Raw genomic sequence first — 20,818 nt, 5'->3', positions numbered from 1 at the left:
GTTTATTTGATAGCTCACTGGCTTCATTCCTTGGCGCTCTCTTTTGTTCCTTGCGATCCCAGATTTCCGGGTTGGCGTGCCGCTGCTTCTTATACAACAAAGCATTTGAGATACCCCCGGCTTTTTACACTTGGGTCACCGTTTAGCATTCAGTCCTACTCGGTTAAATCTTTCGTCTCTCACGTATCCTTCCCGTCTATACTCTAAATCTCTATGATCTAAACCGTGATTCTATATGTCCCCAACAGAGAAACGGCTCCAGGACCGAATCCGTGACCCATAAATCCTCAACAGAATCGGAGACGCCATGATCAATCCCGACAGCGCCGCCAATAAAGTCGCAGACCAATCGATATGCAGACGATCGTACATGGGCCCTTCGAACATCGGAAAGGTTGCCGACACCAAGCTGCGAACCATGACATGGATTGAGATCGCAGATACCGTGTTCAGCAGATACACATCCACGATATACACAATACCTGAGATGAAGATGATCTGCAGGGACATGCCGATGAAAAAGCAAGCAATCACCTGCGCTGCCCAGTGCGTGTCCCCAGACCAGCCAAACCAAAGCAACGACGGCGGAAGCAGGACGGCACCAAGAATCATCGGCGGCAATCGATCTTCCGGCGCAATGCCAACCACCGACCCGGGTTTCTCGGACGATTCGCCCCGTGCCGAGGCTTTCTGCGCAGCCGCCCACCGCCGCTTATACCAGGTCATCGTGAATAGAGAGAAGAGCCCCAGAGCCGCCAGCAGCCCCAGCCCAACCGCAATGAAAGGTAACGATGCGGCCGGTGTGCTCCAGCCGCGCCGCTCGAACGCCTTGGGAAAGAGCTGGAACGAGAGGTACAGCGTGCCATACACGAGGATCAAGTACACCGTGATGACCTGCAGGATCGGCTCGAGGCAGAACATGCGCAGCGGCTTGGTGCAGTACTTCCGCAGCAGCACGCGCGGGTTGAGCGAGGCCATCTCTGCGCGTGCGCGCAGGTTGGTATTGCCCGTTTCGCGGCGAAGCCGGGCAGCACGACGCATCAGGATGCGGTTGTGGGAGGACTCGTAGAGCAGGAAGGTGCACAGGATGCCAACGGCAGCGCCGAGAATGAGGGTTGTCCACGCAATCCAGCGCCAGCCATATCGGTCGACGATGTACGCCCCGGCGATCGGGCTCACAATGGAGCCTACGTTCATGGTACTAGCGGCCAAGCCGACGGCGACGCCGCGAGTGATGGGCCCATAGACATCGGCCAGGATCCCCGAGCCCACAGCCAGCCCGCCGGCTCCAAAGGTCCCGGCCAGGAATCGACACACGAGGATCGTGGCGACATTCTGGGCCAGGCCGAGGGGGATCTGGAAGACCATACAGCCAGTCAACGCAACGACGAGAACCGGTGCGCTGCCCACCACCTCCGCCATGGGCGCAAAGGCGACCGGCCCAACGGCGAATCCAGCCACGAACAGCGCAACGCCGAGGCTCATGACTTCCTGCGACACGCCGTATTCGCGAGCCGTGACGCTCGTCGCGGCGCCAAAGATACTCGACGCAAACGCAATGGAGAAGATGACTGCCAGCGGTGCCGACGACCGCAGTAGTTTCGCGCGCAGCGGCCAGTTCTGTGGGTTTTCAGGGTCACCCTCGCCATCCCAGTCGATGATTTCAAATGCCGGCTCCTCTGGCGGCGGATGGGGCCCCAGTCCAGTCCCGCCAGGCGTGGAGAGCTTGCCTGGCTCCGCAATGGAATCGACGGCGGTGCGGTCGGTCTGCTTAGGGCCGGTGGGAGCGTCTGTCCTCAACTCCATGACGACAAGAACGCGAGGGGATCGGTGGCGCTCATCGAGGAGCCCGACCCTGAGAGTGTGGGCTCCTTTAAAAGGTTCTGAATGGCCCTGGCGATAGGGAATTGACGCATGTCCTGATAACAGGATCCACTCAATTATCATCCTGGACGTCCGGAGCGTCTCCGAGATGCCTACTGTCTGCGCCGTTGGTATGTGAGCAGGTGGGTTTCTGGGGTGTGGTATGTTTCCACCCCCGTGGAGGCTGACGTACGTCGTGTGCGTCGACTGGCATGTTTGAAAATCTAATCGGCCTAATGGCTGGCGTACAAGGATTTCCATCCTGTATAGTTCGCGACGAGGCACAGTTCGGAAGGATGACCGAAGATCGGCGAGATGATCAGCCACCAGCTACCCACAGCTGCCTCGAGACGATCTCCAAACAGCCTTGCAGTCCTGCCATCGCACAATCGTTCGATTTTGAAGTATCAGTCTTCAAAAGGGCAGTGATCCACTTACAGAGCAGGGCCGTGAGCAGTTTGCGCGGTTGTCCTAGCCAAGTATTCACTAGAGCGCGACTGTTACATATAGAATTTGAGAACTATGCTGAAAATCAACGCGGGAGTCATCAGGATTTAGGTAGTATCGACCACAAAAGGTCCCATCACGTATAAGTCAGTTTTAGGGATTCTTTCTGGGTCCGCTTCATATGTTCCCATCATTGTTGGGGAAATAAGTAGGTTGTGACAGCACTGTCTGATGGAGAAAGAACAACTTATGAAAATACCACAGTGCAGGCAGCTATCCAGGAGGGTAGCCCCTGCAGTTAACGTCGAAGCCGAAGCATGATGATTCATTCGGTGTCAGTCCCCCAACTGTTGACTCAAATTGGGGTCATATTGCGCCATTCGCGACTTCGCAGTTACAAGCTGCTTCTTACTGGTGTCTAGGTATGCTTTCGAAGACTGTGGACTGTCCATGGCGCGTAAATGGTCAATACCGTCTGCTCACGATTGACGGGAACGAAGCATCTTCGATATGACGCGACTGCGCCGCGTGCCGTTATTTATCCGTGACCTGTAATCCGCGACTAGGAGTGAGGATCGCGGATGGCGGGACCTGGCGATGAAAATAATGCATCGTTTTGGTTCCCAAGGAGCCAAGGAGACAGGTAGGAGTGTGCTGGGAACTGAACATAAGGTTTGCTTCCCTTTCAAGTCACCATCGACGCGACGCCATAGCGTTGAGACATTCTCACTCAGACGATTCCCAAAATCGGCCGAATGCGAGGCGACAGCTAATCTCACAGCGCTTTTTGTTCAGCTGGGATTGTCTTGCATCCAGAACAGACCATCGTTGAGGATCGATGTCAGATCGAGCTGGTCCATAGTTGGACGCACGCCCATGTCTAGCACATCGCGTGCCACCGCCTTGATCTGTCGCATGATAGATTGCGAAATGGCCCAAGTGCGAGCCAACGACTTGAAAACGCCGATTGTCAAACCGATGCGGTCGCGGCTGGGATCGGGCATCTGGCCAGCCTTGACCGAGCATGCCGCCAGCTGGACAATTGAGCTTAGAGTGAGAGCGCAGATGAAGAAAGGAGTATGCCGCTCGACCGGCAGGCGGATAGCTGCTAGAGATGACAGCTCACTGGCTGCTTTAACCGCCTTCATGGCATGGGCATGGTGAGAGAAGGCTGGGACACTGATAGGCCCGTGGTGACCACAAATCACCTCGGAGGCGACTGCTGGGGACGATAAGAGATCAGACCGGGGGAAATTGAGGTAGATGGAGGCGCCATTGATCATCATAGTGGCCTGGAACATAATTTCATCCACCGAGCCATCCGGCCGCAGAAGCTCCAGCTTGGAATCGGGCAAATGGTGAAACCAGCTGGCAATGCGAGCGTCAATGGCTTCCACCTGGTCCTGCTGGCCAGTTGTTATCTCCTGCGTGGCCACCACTCGCCCGAGGATCCGCAACGCCTCGATACGATAACAATACGATGAAAAATCGCGCTCTTCGTCATCGAACACACGCGCATCGAACTGGGCGACGGTAGGCGGGGGTGGCGGGACTAGGCCTTCTTGATAAATGCGCTCCTCGCACGGCAGCGCCACCTCCAGGGGTACCTGGTTGGTGCGGTAGACCCGTTGCACACCGAGTGCTGTCAGTATTCCCTCGATAACGAAGAGTTCCCACCATGTGCGCCGCAGACATTCTGCGCGGATCGGATCGCTTTGGGCGGCAGTCTCAGCATAGGCTGCTTTATGAATTCCAAGCTCGAAAGCAATATCCACAGCAGAAGCTAAGCACTCCCCGGCTTCCATCCGCTCATTGCGCGAGTGCAGTACGATGGCCAACAGAAGGAGCGCCTGGACCTTCTCGACCGAGGAACCTTGTTCCCGGACAGATATCACAACCATTGGGCGATAGGTCTCACCGGACGCAGCCGGGGTAAAGTGAGAGGCGATAAACTTCATTACCTGTTCCAAATACACGGGGAACCGAGACTGGAAAAGAAACCTCTGTGGGGGAAGGATCGGGTGGGCAGGGTGGAAGTAGGTATAGTAGATATCGAGCAAATAGCCATCGCCCGCAACCGACGAAGAAGAATCCGGGGTTAGAGGGCTAGTCGCCGGGCGAGCGATGGGCACAGCCGGTACTATCGGATCATTCATCCCAGGACTTGCAGATTTTGAGGAGGACAAGAGCATTGTATGCGGCGCATAATGGAAGCCGGCCTGGAGATTCCAGCCTCCAGGGGCATCGACCCGGCCGAAGGCAGGGTCAGCAGGGACCTGGTCCGGAGTGTCCGATTCGGCGCGACGTTTCTTGGACGGACCTTTGTAGCCTCGGCGAGATTTGGTGTATTGGCATTCGGCGCCCGAGAGAGCGCAGCGATGGCAGGTGGGGGTATTCCCATCGCATTTGAGATGCTTGCGTCGGCAGAGCAAACAGGCCAGCAGCGATGGTTTCGCGGGCCCCAGGATTCCAGGAGAAGTGATCAGGCCATTTGAATCGGCCATGGCGACGGGAGATGCATGGAGAGACGGGAAGAAGGAAAGTATTAGAGAACTTGGAACGCGGCCGTTGGAAAAACGCGGGCATTAATCTTAGTGAAGTACCTTCAGAGGGGGAAAGCACGGGGATCGCCCCAGCTCCGATCGATAATGACACGTCCTGCCTAGAGCGACTTCCTCCAACTCTCATCTCTCACCTCTCCCCTTTCAACTGCGCAACTATCTTCCCCAGGTCTTTGCTTTGCATCGCTACCCAAATTGACGTTCAGCTGTCTTCCGCGATCCTCCACTCCTTATCATCGCTCCTGACCGGCTCAATCGCCGATTGCAAGCGCAACTCAGCTGCTTCTCCCGTTCCGGTCCGCCTTTTCTCCGCTTGACTATCAACATGATCTCCGACGGCGACCTCTACCGTCTCGCCATCTTCCTTGGCTCATGCGCCATGATGATGATCATCCTATACCACTTCCTCGATGTCAATGCTTGTGATGAGGAAGACCATGCCGCTCCTGAGAATGCGAAGTCCGTCAAGAACACCGCCGAATCCACATCCATAGCGTCAACAGAGAGTGCTGGCGGATCCTCTGCATCCTTGGGAAAACACAAGTAATCGAAGAGACAAGGACTGCTGGTGAGACGAGCGACGGACAGACATCCGATACAATCGACGTGGTCACGGGAAGACAACATACAACATGTATTATACCACCTACCAATGCTAGACGGTCGATGTTTCGGGCAAGATATCAATTGGCTTGGGCTTGGCTCCAAAAGAACGTTTAAGATCCAGTTCATCTACTTATGAAAGCTGACCGGCAAAATCGGCCAAAACAGGCGATACAAGGCCTTCTTCTGATGTGACTCTATCGCTTCTACACGTAGTGACTGCTGTTAACGACAAAAAATCCTGGGGATAGATAATCTGAGAACACGAATGATTACTTCTCAGTCACAGACAGTATCTGCCTCAGACTGTTTGTTGATCAACGCCTAGCGGAAATCCAGGCGATAAAACAAAATCACCTAACTCGACACCGTTCCATTGTTCCTCTATGCCTCAAAGATTCCGTCGTCACCTTGTTTACAATCCTATATTGTCTTTGTAGCATTTATCTATACTCATTGTTATTTCAGGACCACTGTGAGATGCTGCTGATTCGAAACCATCCATTTCTATTGAAAAAAAAAATCAGAGGAAATTATGGCGTGAGAACCCTGTATGCCAAAATTCCAGTTGAAGATCAAGGGCGTAAAAGCATGGGGGTATCATAAAGCAATTGAAGCCTGACATATTCTCATGCATGATTGTTCGAAGGTTCAGAAACCGTGAACGCAATTTCTTTTGGCTTGCCGGTGGTCAGTTGAGACGGGCGGGAGAGACGGCGACCAGTGAGATCGGACTCGGGACCAGTCGCTTCCTTCCAGTGACATCCGCCATCCTTGAAGGCCTCTGCCTTCTGTCGAGAAGTGGAGACGCCATGAACTCGGCTGAACGTACTCATCAGTTTATTATCAGCGGGAAGGATCACTGTTCCCGGGCGTAGATTCGGGCCAACCAGGTGAAAGGTTGACAGACTAAGCACTGGAGTGGTACTTTCATCCGCTGGAAGAGCCTTCCCGTTAGATAATCGGTCACAAGAAACAATCACAAATGTGGGCTCAACACGAAGCTGTCAGTTGCACGTAGGTCATTCTCACCAGGTGCCGGGACCACTGGACCATCTCCTAGCGCCCAGGCTAAGGCCTTGACATGCGTATCCCGCACATGCTCCCACATATCTGCAGCAGCCATCGGAGTGCTTTGATTGCAGTCCTTCCAAGCACATTGGATAAAGTGAGGGATGTGAACCTTTAAAAGATGGCTTTGAAGGGAGGAAAGATTGTGGAGCTCCGCCTGACAGTCCGACCACCGGCAGTGAAAGACAGCAAACTGGGTGACCGGCTCTTGAGGAACAGGCACTTCAACTGCTGGGCCTGTTTTTGCAGCTCTCTTCTTCCGGGGAGGCATATTGTCGGGAGATGGAGGGACCACCACTTGGGGTTGCGGATAGCCCTTTAGGTTTGGAGACTGTACAGGAGCTCTAGGTCGCGGAAGCGAGGGCGAAACCGGCTCCGTGATTGAAGGTGTCTCTGCGGGTACCGGTCGTTTCGAGATTGACTTATGAGGAAAGGTACCGATGGCAGGTGGAGGAAGTGGGTGGGCAACAGCAGAGGATGAAATGGAAGGGGAAGGTAGTGGTGGTGGAGGTGGACGAGACGCAGTAGGAGAAGAAAGCAAAGAAGGTTGGTCTCGCGAGATGGATTCTGAGTTGACCAGGGGCGCGTCTGGCAAACGCGCAGGTGGGCGGTCAGCCGGGACGTCACGTGCACCCGTGTCTGGGTCGACTATATCCCAGCGAAATGTACTCAGGTCCGATGAGGAATTTACCGGAAACCTTTCACGTAGGATCTCCAGGTGATGGTTCAGGGGCTTTTCAGTGGGATGCCGGCCTGCATTGATTAGTACATCTCTTGCGATCGTGGCCGGATCGTATGAATCCTTCACCAGAGCATCGGCAACGTTCAGCGGCAGGATGATCGACGCAGTACTCTTCGAGGACGGAAGTCGCCGCGACGGTGTGAGTGACAAGCTGGACTGCTGAGCTGTCTTGGACTGCTTTTTATCTGTGCCAATCTGAGGCGTTTTTGGGGCTTCCCCAGGTCGAACAATGGGAGCGTAGCCAGAGCGTTCAACCGAGGATGGCTTGGCTAGAGCGCTGGTAGGAACAGGATTGGTTTGCGTGACTGGGCGATGTGATTGCACAATGCTATTCGAACCAGCAGGTATCAATGCGTTTCTCATATTCCCAGAGGAGGTATCCGTCCTAGTGGAAGGCAGCGTTGGCGGTGCCTTAATTGCTGGTCCCGAATGAGGTACAGCTGATCTCGGAAGTCCGCTAGGGAGTCGATGGGAAGCCACAGGTGGTATAGACTGAGCTGGAATTTGTGGCGCTGGCCGCTGGGGAGCCATCGAGGGGCGAGGCATCTGTGTCTGCGTCGATACGGGGAATGACCGTGACAATACGCCTGATTGTGACCGCGGTAATGAGCCTGGGCCATTTCTGGGCTGGTGTGGGGCTATAGGTTGGCGATATTGCTGTATTTGATAATAATTGGGCGGTCTCGACGGATGCTGATAGGTGATGGTTTGCGAGTTGCCCTGCTGTTGAGGTGAAGGGCGGTACTGGTACTGATGATTGGGCATGGCCTGATCCGCCATTCCCTCTGAGGGAAGACTGAAATTTGAACTTCGTTGAGAGTCCTGTCCAAAATGTCTTTGACCAAGGTGTCGCATATATGCTGCATGCGCCGCCTGGGCAACTTGCTCGGCAGCCGCAAAAGCTGGATGCGCGTAGCCCTCTTGGGTTGCTTGGTCATGACTGGTCTGGGCCTGCTCAGCCGGTGGAAATAAGTCCATCCAATCAAAAGAGCTTTCATTGTTGGCCATTTCGGTGTAGTCTGCGAGCTAGGGTGTCATGGCAGATTGTGAATTGCGAGGATGGACTGGGGACAGTGGTGCACGATGTTGGTCGAGGTCGCGCTGGGACTCGAGGGTCGAAGATGGAGGGGCCAGGGTCCGGACGAGGAGGTGAACGCCGGACAATGTTCAAGAACGCATTCAAATGGCGGCGGAGTCACGGTTAATTTCGGTCACCGGGGCATGTCAGCTGGAGGTCCATGGCGAGAACACGTCCTGTACGCGAAGTTCTGCAGGTCCGAATAACTCGCGGAGCCAGTGGAGTCGAGGCAACCAGCCAATCACAGCGCCCCATAAACTCGTCTAAGCGGCCCCAGGGGCTGTCATGTGACCAGGGCCGCGAGCTTAAAAACTTTTGGTTTTTGCAACTCTCAACTTCCATCAGCCACAACACCCATCGTGACGGCACGAATGAAGCGAGCTTGATGATGCCGCCCAACCACTGAAGATCTTATTAGCAATCACCTTGATAGGTCGCGTCGCGGTTGCAAAATGACTAGCTATTAGGACCGTCTTCGTCCTCGTCGTCCCTTCAGGGTCTTCATCACCTAACTTCGACTGGTGAAGAATTGAGGCCACTCCTTGATCTGGTTGTTATTGCTCTTGAGTTATTCAAAGATCATACAGCTTCGAAGAGATCATGCTGGTGCTCAGCTTCACTTGGTGTCGGCAGCGTGCATCTTGCAATACTCCACGCTGCGATCTAAACTCCGATGAACAGGAAACGCCTCTTGATAGAGGAGTTTTTGAAAGACGGACGGCAATCCTTTTTGCTTTTGGGAATTGTGGGTGGCTCTGTTTTCTTCTCGCCTGGCAGTTGAATCTGTTATAATACCTCTGGCCCATAGAGGGAACATCCTTCAAAAGCGACATTTCGATCTCAGAAAGTCAAATATTGCACTTGATTGAGTTGATTCTGTCGGCAATCTTCACTCCTTCCCTCTGCATCGTAGCGAGGCGTTGTCCCCATTCCCCTGTTGCCTTTCGGCATTTAAACCTCCCTTGGATATGTGAATGTCCCGCCAAATTATCTCCTCGTCAATCCCGTTTCGACGGACCTCCATGGTTGAAGAGGTAAACGACTGGCGTAAAGAAAACCTACAGAATCGATCGAATCTGATCCATGATCAATTCTGGTTCTGTCTCGCTTGCAGACCGACTCTGATGCCCTCGGGCTCGGAAGATGTGGGTTTGATAGTGAGGTACATTCTGTAGTCTAATAGCCTTTTGCATTGTTCCTTTCGAGCAGACATCTACTTGGTTCAAGACTTGTATCTAATATATTGGCTACGCCGAGGGAAACCCCGCCGACAAGAGGGCCATGGAAGGAATATACTTGAGACCCCGTGGAATTCTCATGTCAAGTGGCATGTTTTATTCTAAACCTTGGAAATCTACCGAAAGGACCGCAGACAAACGTTAAAAGACTGAAGTCCCTCCCACCGAATAATCCAAGCCATCGACTCCCGAGGTCTCAGACTGATCCTCTTACAGCTAGAGACATGCTCTTTATACAGAAGTTGCTGACATACCTGGCCCTGGGTGCTGCTATCGTCTTAGCTTCGTCTGAGAATGAGAGGGCGTTGAAGAAAGGTATGCACTAATTACGATCTTCGATCAATAGCTAACCATGATTTTAGGTCTTCCAGGCGGAAACGGGCACAGTAAGTATCCAAGTGCCGTGGAGTCTAGTGACTCTTCGGACACCAAAATGGAAAAACTGTTGGAGCGCCAGTATAATGGAGCTTCTTCAGAGACACTTTCTCTGGGCGTGAGCTTAATCTACCCGATGATGAGAATATCTGAGTCTACAGTGAGATATCGACCAAACACAGCGTTGCGCGATAGGTCCACTCCAAGGATGTACTTTCATGATCGGTCAAACGTACGCCTGGAGACTAGTAATTACCCTGTAAGTTTATCAGTCAATTCAGGTGCAGATCTTCGGATTGACAAAACTGCTTAGTGTACCAAAACTGGCAACTGGTGTATTAATTATAATGTCACTGGAATCACTTTTGTACATAGTGGGAGAAGAAGGGACCTTATCACTTGGAAGGCACTCCCAAGGCCTTGAATCGAAATGGAAAAGCTCACTATAACCCAACTACTCCGCCTCCGATTGGACAGAAATCTGATGATATTTTCAATATGGCAGTGCTATTTCCTCTCCAGAAATGCTTCCGGTGGGCAGATCATTGGTGCCAAGGACAAGATTTAGAGAGGTGGAGGGTTGAGATCAAGTCCTTCAACAGTGAGCTTGAAAGAGTCATTTCTCGAATAGCTTCCAGCAACATCCATGTCAAGCCTTCCTCTTTCACAGTCCTCCAAGTCAATCTCAGAAAATACCAATCCATCCTTTTCGGATGAAGTGGAACTGTCGGAGGAGTCGAGCGCATCGTCTGCACTAACTTCCCAAATGGGACCACCAAGAACTTCACCCAGAGGTCCAACAATACAGGAACCACCCCGGGAGATATAATGACTTCCTGTAATAGATATCAAGCACGTCAATGAGTTTTCGAGTGGCCATGATTGGGGCAATCCATTGTGAAGGTAATTACGGATCCTTGAAATTCCGATTCTTCAAGGCGATCTTCAAAGGAACAGCGAAGCAACGGGACTTACCATTGGAAGCATCTTGCGGAGCACCATGATCGGTGATCCATGATGGCAGCTCGTTATATCGCACGCACTGGTTGCATGAGAGGACAAATGTACGTCCTTCGCCACCGATAGTCCGCATCAGAGGGAGCCAGGTGTCTCGGCTATCAGCGGTCGGGGCGAGATACAAGTTCACATTCTGTGAGTACAGACTCTGTCGGAGCAGAGGCATGAAATTCTCCCAGCAAATAGCGCCACCGATGATGAGCTTGACACCATTAATCTCAGCGGTGACCGCCTTGAGCGTGGACGCAGAGCCCTGGCCCCAGACCAGACGTTCAGAGCCGGTCTTTCCAAGAGTCACCCAGAGCTTGTTAGCTTGCAGAAGCGTATGGCTATCATCCCAGAGAGAGAATACGTACAGGCATGACCTTCCGTCTTTTGCCGAGAATACCTCGCGACGGATCCACGTAGACCATGGAGCAGTATAGGGAGCCCCCAGCTTTCTCGATTAGTCCGAGGGCAAGAAAGACGCCGGTCTCTTGAGCCACCTGCTCAAGAAACTCTCTTGTGCCATCGCCGCGGTAGTTCTTGCCGCTGGCAACGGGAAGCTTGCGTTCCACCCAGTCGTCGCCTGCACCACTGGGTGTATCTCCCAGATCCACAGCCGACTGGAAGTACTGAAGGAATTGGTCACGGCCATGGGGCGCACGAGCACCAACAGCTGCACCAAAATCACAGGTGCGAGGATAGCCGCCGAGATATGCCTCGGGGAAAAGAAGAAGCTGGACCCCTCGCGAGGCCGCTTGAGATGTGATACCCTTTAGAGCGGCTAGGGTCGATGCTAGAGTCGAACGAGTACGGGCCTGTGCCACGGCAACCGTCAATTTCTGTGGCATCCTGACTGAAGAAGATCGAAGTGGTGGGTTGTGGAGTGAAGCGCGCTTCCGCAGCGGCAGCAAAATTCCAATGCGGCTACTAACCCCACCCCATGTTGAACGGTGTGATCAGTACCTACACCAGGCAAGAGATGAGTACCTCCACATGAATTCTGAAAGAGCAACTAATCTTAATTATTTGCAGTTCACCGTTGTCCTAGCAGGTTCAGATCGGAGAAGACCCGCAGATATTTGGATTTCATCTTAATATACACAACAGTGATGATCATGCTCAATGATGCAAACAAGCCAGGAATAAAAAACCTCAATCACGAAGAAATATCGTATCGTATGTCATCAAAGCTCGGGAATAAACGACAGGGAGGAGAAAAGTAAAGGCCGGAGCCACGCTCGCTGAAAACTGGAATTGGTGGGTAGATCGACAATGCGACACCCTGACTATTATTCAATCATATCATACCTGCAACCTGCATACTTCAATGCGATTTCTTGTGGCCGACACACCGCGACCAAGCGGGGAGTCCACATCCAAAACCGATGAACAGATACAGCAGGAAGATCACCACGATGCCCAGCAACACCATGAGCTTGATGTTCTTCCACCACATTCGCCGCCGCAAACCACGGCTGCGGATACGGAAATCGTGCGCACTTCCACCGAGACGGTCAGTCTTGTCGACCAGGAGATCGATCCGCTCTCCACGCTCGAGCACACGCTCGATGTTCTCCGTCATGATATCACGAACACTGTCGATCTCGCGCCGCGCCGAGGCTAGTGAGTCTGCTGGCGGCGCTGTGTTGTATGTCTGCAGGAGAGAGCGGAGTTCCGAGTTGAAGGCGGCACAACCGTAAGCTGGGAGCGAGGAGAATTCCGTGCTGGAGGGAGGGTATGAGGCCAGGAACTTGCGTTTCATCTCCAGCAAGTAGGCGAACGGAATGCGGCGACCTTGCTCCGCGGAGGCAACGACCACGTAACTCAGGGGGGCGTAGGAGTTGGGTTCAGAGTGGCCATTCTGACTGTCTGGCGAGCCGCCGATGGGTGAGTCGGCAATGTAGTGGACAAAGAGCCGCTCATGAGTGTAGGTCAGCTTTTGGGATTTGTCATGGGTGATCTTCGGGAGGATGATAGAGGCAAGCGAGGAGGCAGCGGTTGAGGAGGTGCCTGGCGAAGAATGCTCGGCTAGAATAGTTGTGCGATGCGCAATACAGGAGCTGGGATCGAGGTGTGGTTAGAATGCTCGGTAGTCGATTTGATGATGGATGATATCATGCTGGATGAGACTCACTAAAGCAGGAAGCTGGGGGGTTTCGAGGAGGAAGCCATGTTGAGGGGATAATTGCAGGCGTGAAGACAGGTAGACAGCTCAGATGAGGCCAGGGAGAAAGTAGGATGTCACAGAAGAAGCACGCGTGCACGTAACGGGTTGCCTTGCGCGTCTTTCTAGGTTACTCAGGGTAGGTCCGCAGGTTCCAGTTGGCCGAGGCCCCGCTTAGTCATGGCATCAAGCTGGCCCGGGGGGCACCTGGGCAGGTGTATGTCTAAACCTTGGGGGACCGTCGGAGATATTTACCTTGAGGCGGGCTCCTTGCAGCGTTCAAGAATGGTGGGTTTTTTATTGTTGAGATGATCGATTTATTGTACTAGTATGGATGAGGGCTGCGTGTTCATTTCAATCATCATTCTGGGCATTTTCCGTGATAATGCTCCAAGCACCAATTGATTCGTGCGCCTTACATACTCTCATCAACCAGTTCAAAGTCCATAGTATCATCAGTATGATTGCCAGGACTCGGAGGGGCCATATCGTCATCGTCATCAGAAAAGTCGGAAAGATTGCCCGACCCCATCACCACCGTGCTAATGCTATCGCTGTGTGCATCAACTTCCCCGTCTTCGTCGAACTGGACGGGGGCCATGGAAAATTCTTGATCATCTTGTGAAACCGTCGAAGATAAGTGCGAGGTGTCAAGGTCCTCAACACCCAGTACATTTTCCGCATCCCCAGAGTCTACAGACATGATATCTGAGACGTGGGAGTAGGTTGCATGGTGAGAAGCTCCGTGAACAGTGCTTTGCGAATCGCTTGGGTTGATCTCGCTGAGAGAGTCATCTGTGGATGCAACACTGCCCGTATGGACAGCAGGACCGGGCGCAGAGAATCCACCGGTATCCAGGTTGGGAATATGGTGGTCAGTAAAGACACCTCCAGACCCGTCGTCGTTGCCACCAGCCCACAGAGGCAGAAACCGGTACTCATTATCCGTCAGACAGGTCAGTGTATCCGTGAGCTCTAACACTATCCCATCGGGATCGTATGGAAAGAAAACTTTGCGGACATAAGTGGTGATGTACGTCGAGACTTCGGTCAGGAAGAGATTCAGGTCGAATCGGCGGTTTTCCTTATCGATGATAGGATTGCTTGAGTTAGTACCGGTGAAATTAATGGGTAAAGGAGTCTGGGAGGATTGCTCTGGCGGCGAGTTGTCCATCGCAAAGAATGGACTCACGTCTGGGTCGAGTGGTGGAGCGTTGCGTGAAGCCGTAGCAGAACTCGAGCCAGCAGGTTCTTCAACATAGGCTTGTTGGCGGCGCGGATTAAGTGTCAATGTTAACTGTCTGTTTCGGCCCGATGGCCAGGTAGGCAACTTTATTGCGTTGGTCTCATCAACCCGGCGATCGAGCGTATCGTTGAAGTGGGTGACGCTCAAACCAACTTGGGCCCTAAAAACTCGATCGATCCTAGCATTCTCCTGACCTCGAAAGGCTAGCAACCCATTGCCAATCTCGGCGACCGATTTGTGCTTTCCCGTCATAAGAAGATGACCGGACTGATTGAAGTTATGACCCAAAAGATTCTTCCAGAACTTCTTGCCGACAATTCTTTGAAGAATCTGGCTGCCATCAAATGCGTTGGTATACGGGCCTATCTCGCCCTCGGGAACGACATCTGACGATCTCCAGGGGTCCCGGCACTTATTCAGAACTTCATAGATTTGGAATCGAATGAAGTCCGTCAATATGACAATGAGGTCAAGAACTATGTTCTTGTCCTGGGGAAAGTCTTGGGCATGCTGGGACAGTTTCCGAAACTCCCCGATTTCTGAAATCCAGTGCATTTCAGCACCGATTAAGTGCAAGAAGTGGCCGATGACTTCTTCCGCAAACGACTTACTGGCGTATTCAACGCGTTGCACTTCCGTATCGTCCAGAAAGTCGGCAATGCGACTCTTCGCAAACGTGTCCCTCCAATACGGCATTGGGGTCAACTGCGCAGAGCGGATCAAGTAGAGGAGAGCTTCCTCTCCAACCAAGCTGGCAAACGCATGGCGACAAAGTGCTACAGCTTTGATTCCACAAGCTACCCGATAGGCGATCTCTGGGTGAATCTCTATAAATCGGGTATTTGCTGACTCGTAGAACCACGAAGTGATATATCCGCTCACAGCTGGGAATGCCCCAACGTCAAATATTTTGGCCACCGCAAAAAAGGTCCATAGCTTGCAGGGGGTGTTGAGGGTGACGTTTAGCCCCATCAGGACATTTAGGACGTGTTCGATACCTTCGCGGTGACGCTTGGCGGAGTATTCCACCGGCAACGCTGACCATCTAGGTCTTAGGACTGCCTCTTCCTGAACGACCGATTCCCCCGGGTACGAGTCCTCGGAAAAAATGTTTTGTGTAGTCTGCTCGATCTCTTCATCCGGCTCGCCATGTTGTAGATCCACATTTGACAGCACTGGGGGTCTTTCTACCACTTCGCGCTCATCTTGACCTCCAACACAAGTGGAAGGTAGTTTCCACAGACTTTTGTATGCTGCCCAGGTGCGGATGCCCATGGGACATGATAATTCTGTCAAAACAATGATCGCATCCTCGTCCAAGGTCGGAGGTGTCAGATCGATAACGTATTTGATACCCTCTGGGAGGCCATTTGCAAATCCTCGTTGCTTGCGTAATCGAGTTTGATATCGTGGTTTGAAAAGCCTTTCGAAGTAACTCGAGCCTGTCGCAAGGAGTCGCTCGCTGGGGATACGGTGAGGAATGGTCGGCGTGGATGAGATGTATTCGCCGCGGTCTTCTGGTGCCTCGACGATATAAACCAGTGTGTCCCCGTCGTTGAAAAGCAGAAGTGGTATCATTGGTGGCTCTGGTAGAGTACCGCGACCTGGAAGGGAAGACTCCGCTGGTGGGAATGGCAGCGCTGGTTCCACTGGAGCACTGGGTGGATCACCCAACGACATGGTCAAGACAGTTTCGCTCAGATGGTGGGAGATGATGAAGAGAAGTTACAGGAAAGAGGATTGCTCTCACAGACTGTTTGATTGCGCACTTCGATGGGTCCGTAGACAAAGTTACGCGATAGGAGGGGCGAGGCGGAGCAGGTTGAGGCTCAAACGCTGCTGCTGCCTGCGGGCATATGAACAGGCCAATCAGGAATTACAGTCGCCGCCACATCATCAACGTGAGTCAATGTAGATCCGCATGCGAGGCTCGGTTGCAAACAAAAAGTGATTGGAGTTTGATGTCTCGGTGCAGCCAATCCACACTGGGGCACTGATAAACAAGAGCTCCACTGCGGGATAGCGGAGCCAGTTATGTTATACAGGTACACAGGAATACCCAAGTAGTACTTGCTGTAGCTATCTTATATTTAAACCTCTAGGGCTAAGCTGGGCCATAGATAAGATTCTAGAGGGACCATAAGATTAACTTACAATCACCTATCCTGTTGCATAGAAGTATACCTAGGTAGAAAATCTATATTATGCATAATCTACCAATGCGAGAACCATGGTTCGACTGGTTAACCCAGCTTGGGTTCAAATGTTGATGCGCTCATGGCCATGTCATTGCAGCGCTATAGGGTTCTGCCACCGGGATACCTACCTGCTTCACTCTCCAATCGAGCCATCAACGCTACCAACCCCGGTCAACAGCAGCTGCAAAAAAAGAATCATGACCGCATTGACGGGAGGATCAGGCACCGGCCGCAGACCATTGAAGTGAGCTCTCTCTGACACTTTCCTGCCGATTGCCACCGCAGCTGACCTCTGGCTGCCATTATTAAGATCCAGCTCGATCGCTATGATGAGCATCGTGGGTGTGATTGGCGGTACATGGCTCATGTTTCGTCTGATGGCACCACAGCGAGGGACCTTTGTCACGACAAACGAAGAGATGGAAGCTTTTCGCGGAGGTGATTCCCTGCAGACGAACGTGGGTAACAAGACAGCTAGACCACCGAGGAAGGATCCTTTGTCGCCGCCCCGAGGATCTGTTTGATCTAGAGCATGAGGGAAGAGAGTGCATAAACTTCATGTTGTTTCGTGTGCGCTTGAATGAACATGTCCGGGTGAGCAATGGTATCTGTAATACATAGACCAACGAGAAGATCCAAGCGCTATGTATCCAAGAGACAAGCCGCCACCCATAGTTGAATAGACAAGACCAATCCATGTCTACAACGGTCGAATGCTAAAATTACAACCACGTTGCTACGTGGTGTTAGGGGGCTCCGGCTGGTTGGGCAGATGTCCACCACGGCCTATCCGGCTTTTGCCGAGGTCGGTCTCTTACTTTGGGGGTCGTTCTTCCCCGTGCGTTTCTTCTTCTCTCGTGCAGCCGCTCGAAGCTCGTCCGGTCGACTGCGACTGCGACTGCGACTAGAGCCACTGCGTCGGAGATCCTTGACCTCTTTGATAACCTCTCGGAATCCTTCCTCGATGTTATTCATACGGGCGAGAACCAGTTTGCTGAGCATGTCCTGAGTCTGATTTCGGCCTTCACGACGGAGGCCTGCAGTGGCAAATCCTAGCTGGGTATTGAAGCTGGACGGGACGGCTCCAGCGAAACCACCAGCTACTGCTTTGTTGTCCCCTAGATCAGATCCAAGATCGAACAATAGAGATCCCTTGGGCGCTCTCGATGTGGGACGATCAGACAGGTAGAGGCCGTCAATCTCTGGCACCGACATTGGATTCAAGCCACGGGAAGCGTTACGTGCGGGTGTTGTTTGGAAAGGGCGTTTCTTCATGGTGCCTTGATCTGCAGAAGTGGATACAAGAGGAAGGCGATCTCCATCCGAAGAGTCGTCTGCATCAGAAGAATCGTCCGGCCGTGGCGGCATGGTCTGGCCCTCCGTTCCCAGATTGGGAGACCCGATGGGATCGTAGAGCATGGTGACTCCAGAGACTGTGCGATGGTGTTTGGGGCGGCGCGCAGGACTGCCGCGACGCGACAAGACCCTCGCAGTGGATGGGCGAGAACTATAGAATTTTGGTGTCGTTTTCTCAGTACTCCCCACCGGGTTGTCACCATCGCTGAGAGATCCTTTCTCTGACTGCTTGCCGTTCGAACCCTCTTCGTCACTGGTGAGTTCATCATCCCCCTCCATATCCGTGTGCTGGGAGAGCTGCCGAGTCCGCGTGGGCGATATCGAGTCCCCTCTACGACGATTGAAGGCTGGAGAGGTAACGTGACTGAATCTGTCCTCCGGGTTTGATGCCACAGAACGAGTGGTCTCCGTGAAATCACGCCCATGTGCGGCCAGTGTCCTCCGAAGGGGAAACCGAAGGCGGGCTGTTGGCATTTCAAGATGATCGACCACGGCCGAGTCTTGCTCTTCCGGAGTATGGGCAGGGCCGGAACCTATTTCTTGCATCCAATCCTTGATGACACTATTCTTTTGGCGTTTCCGCACGGTACTCGCTGGATCAGGGACCCGTTCGCTGAATGGCCGACGGAACACTTCTTCCAAGGCTTGGTCTTTCTGGTATGTCGCGACAGAGGGCTCCCGTACTAGACGAGGTGCTTTTGTACTAAAGGCCCGGAATCGACTTGGTTGCCACCTCTGCGCACGACCTGGAGCTTCTGCTCGGGAGGTTGCCTCAACAAGATCCATTGGCTCCACTACTCGAGCACTGAGGATTGTCTTCTCATAGAAGCAGATGGTGAACAGAATCGGGAGATGAGTTATCTTGATGATTGTCCGATTGAGTTTAATAAATTGGCGGAAAGGGATAAGGTAGCGAAAAGGGGTCACAAGCCAGGCAATGATATTTGCCGGGGCGACATAGGAAAACAGAGCATCAGATTTGACCATCGAGATGGTGTTGACGGCGAACAGGAACTGGTGCTCCTGGTTGGCGTTCTGAACAATTCTCATGAAGGAGTTGGTGAGGACTGTGATCAATATCGTGACCACCACAAAGTGACAAATGAAGAGGAAGACCGTCAAGATTGTCTTGCCCACAAGATTGTATTCCTCCCACATTGCCCACGCGGTAGGTGTAAAGCCCATCAGCATCTGGAACAAGCCATAGGCGACCGCCTTGGGGGAATTGTCATCTCCAAAGGACAAGAAGGCAACGAAGAAGCCGCTACACGCAATTACAATCAGGACGAATACCGCAATCAGATCCGATGCCATGATGCGAAATGCAATCAGCAGTTGCGAGAAATACCGGTAGTGGTCAAGAATTGAAAACAGTCGCGGGAACAACAAAACCGCATTGGCAGCCAGTATGTCGTATGCTTGATCGGCCATCTGGCGGCTCCGAGTGTAGGTCAAGAAAGTGCCATAGATGCGCAGGCAGTAGAAGCAGAAGAGCAGCAGCAAGATACCCAAGTCGAAGAGGTTCCAGAAGCTCATCAGATAGAGACTGAAACCCTGCTCGTTGAACCCGACAATCTCGTCGAGCATGAATCCCGCACTCCAAAACCAAAATATGATCTCGAGCGATGTGATCTGCCGGCTCCGCTGTTCTAGTACGGCCAGAAACAGCCCCAGTAACACTGCAAAGGAGAGAGTGGAGAGAAATTGTCGATAGCGTGGTACTCGCAATCTGGAGAGCTTAAACAATGAAGCATCTCGGGGGTTGTACAGTGTCACCGAGCGCCGAAGGCCCATATTCCCAGACATGGACACGGGCACTTGGGTTCCATTTTGGTCTGTCAATGAGCCATGGTTCAACTCTCCTCCTATCGCTGGTCGGTTTGTGCGGCGGTGGAGATGGTCAGCGGCCGAATGAAAGACAATCGTGCCGGCCCAAATAGCCTCTAACTGCTGTACCACGACCGGATGAGCAAGAAAGCGCTTTGCCTGCGCACGGATAGCTACCTCCAGACATGATATCCGCGCGGCACCTGCCAACCGTCTCCCTTGCGAACCAACATTCCATGCAGCAGATGGACCCTGGCCTTGAAGTGGATAGAACTCATAGGACAACGCATCGATTAACTCTCTAGTGGAGTATTCCCGCAATAATTTGATGGCCAGAAGTTCGCTGACCATCGCTCGCGTCTGACTGGCCCCGCTATTCCCGGGGTTGATATGCACCTCCTTTTCGAATTGCAAGCAGTTGGCCATTAAAGCATACAGCGTCGCTCGTGAGAAGTGCGCTGACATGATTTTCTGTTGGATAGGCTTGACCAGAAACTGCGACACCTGGGGCGACCGCAGTTGATCCCATGTCAGGGTGGTCTCACACCGAGAGGTGATCAGTGGCCGAATGGCATGGGTGATGTCGTATACGGGCAATGCATCTATACGCAAACAATGGTTAACCTCCTCAACACAAGCCACACTGCGCACGGTGGTTGTAGACACATACCCAAATGCGATGCTGAGAAAATCGGCAGGAGAGGGGTCGACTCGAGCGGGTCTTCGTCTTCCTCCTCTTCCTGACCCCAGTCTTCATCCATATCCTCGGGTGCCTCTTGAAGCTCCGGCGCGTCTTCGTCGCTGCTGTCGCCCACTCTTCGCGCGTGTCCGAGGCCACGCTGAGCAGCCGACCGAATCGATGGGGGGTTGTCCGTGTCGTTGAAGGGCGACGAGAAGGGCGACTGGTCGATTTGCCTGCGCCGTCCTTTGGGACGAAGCAGAGAGGCAAACATGACGAGACGCGACGGGGTTCAGAGTATTTGCATGACTGAGGCTATGAGTGTTGTGCCAGGAGTTCCCTAGACCATGATAGGAGGGAGGAGGGAG

At 52.9% G+C, this 20,818-nt stretch overlaps 8 protein-coding genes across 8 annotated transcripts; 1 reads left to right on the top strand and 7 right to left on the bottom strand.

The window, feature by feature from the left end:
• Window positions 1-231: 231 nt before the first annotated feature.
• Window positions 232-1,806, bottom strand: N7459_004629 (uncharacterized protein; the record flags this gene model as incomplete). Its single annotated transcript, XM_056943813.1, has 1 exon — window positions 232-1,806. One exon carries the CDS (start codon window positions 1,804-1,806, stop codon window positions 232-234), a length of 1,575 nt encoding a protein of 524 aa, XP_056800696.1.
• Window positions 1,807-3,101: 1,295 nt separating this feature from the next.
• On the bottom strand, window positions 3,102-4,814 carry N7459_004628 (Zn(II)2Cys6 transcription factor; the record flags this gene model as incomplete). Its single annotated transcript, XM_056943812.1, has 1 exon — window positions 3,102-4,814. One exon carries the CDS (start codon window positions 4,812-4,814, stop codon window positions 3,102-3,104), a length of 1,713 nt encoding a protein of 570 aa, XP_056800695.1.
• Window positions 4,815-5,196: 382 nt separating this feature from the next.
• N7459_004627 (dolichyl-diphosphooligosaccharide--protein glycosyltransferase subunit 4) lies at window positions 5,197-5,418 on the top strand (the record flags this gene model as incomplete). The annotated part of the gene is made up of 1 exon (XM_056943811.1): window positions 5,197-5,418. The coding sequence occupies one exon, from the start codon at window positions 5,197-5,199 to the stop codon at window positions 5,416-5,418; it is 222 nt and encodes a 73-aa protein (XP_056800694.1).
• Window positions 5,419-6,103: 685 nt separating this feature from the next.
• Window positions 6,104-8,295, bottom strand: N7459_004626 (putative C2H2 finger domain protein; the record flags this gene model as incomplete). The annotated part of the gene is made up of 2 exons (XM_056943810.1): window positions 6,104-6,411; window positions 6,507-8,295. The coding sequence occupies 2 exons, from the start codon at window positions 8,293-8,295 to the stop codon at window positions 6,104-6,106; spliced, it is 2,097 nt and encodes a 698-aa protein (XP_056800693.1).
• A 2,247-nt stretch (window positions 8,296-10,542) lies between these two features.
• N7459_004625 (nitrilase) lies at window positions 10,543-11,828 on the bottom strand (the record flags this gene model as incomplete). Its single annotated transcript, XM_056943809.1, has 3 exons — window positions 10,543-10,814; window positions 10,954-11,299; window positions 11,352-11,828. 3 exons carry the CDS (start codon window positions 11,826-11,828, stop codon window positions 10,543-10,545), a joined length of 1,095 nt encoding a protein of 364 aa, XP_056800692.1.
• Window positions 11,829-12,304: 476 nt separating this feature from the next.
• On the bottom strand, window positions 12,305-13,152 carry N7459_004624 (synaptobrevin family protein; the record flags this gene model as incomplete). Its single annotated transcript, XM_056943808.1, has 2 exons — window positions 12,305-13,040; window positions 13,115-13,152. 2 exons carry the CDS (start codon window positions 13,150-13,152, stop codon window positions 12,305-12,307), a joined length of 774 nt encoding a protein of 257 aa, XP_056800691.1.
• A 407-nt stretch (window positions 13,153-13,559) lies between these two features.
• Window positions 13,560-15,968, bottom strand: N7459_004623 (uncharacterized protein; the record flags this gene model as incomplete). Its single annotated transcript, XM_056943807.1, has 1 exon — window positions 13,560-15,968. One exon carries the CDS (start codon window positions 15,966-15,968, stop codon window positions 13,560-13,562), a length of 2,409 nt encoding a protein of 802 aa, XP_056800690.1.
• A 1,406-nt stretch (window positions 15,969-17,374) lies between these two features.
• N7459_004622 (uncharacterized protein) lies at window positions 17,375-20,724 on the bottom strand (the record flags this gene model as incomplete). The annotated part of the gene is made up of 2 exons (XM_056943806.1): window positions 17,375-20,373; window positions 20,442-20,724. 2 exons carry the CDS (start codon window positions 20,722-20,724, stop codon window positions 17,375-17,377), a joined length of 3,282 nt encoding a protein of 1,093 aa, XP_056800689.1.
• Window positions 20,725-20,818: the final 94 nt, after the last annotated feature.

Source organism: Penicillium hispanicum (genome assembly GCF_028827665.1).
Source record: "Penicillium hispanicum strain IBT 35686 chromosome Unknown utg000004l_segment0_segment0, whole genome shotgun sequence".
Classification (NCBI taxonomy): domain Eukaryota; kingdom Fungi; phylum Ascomycota; class Eurotiomycetes; order Eurotiales; family Aspergillaceae; genus Penicillium; species Penicillium hispanicum.
Note: the sequence above shows the minus strand (reverse complement) of the source record. Positions and strands in the feature narration are given on the sequence as shown.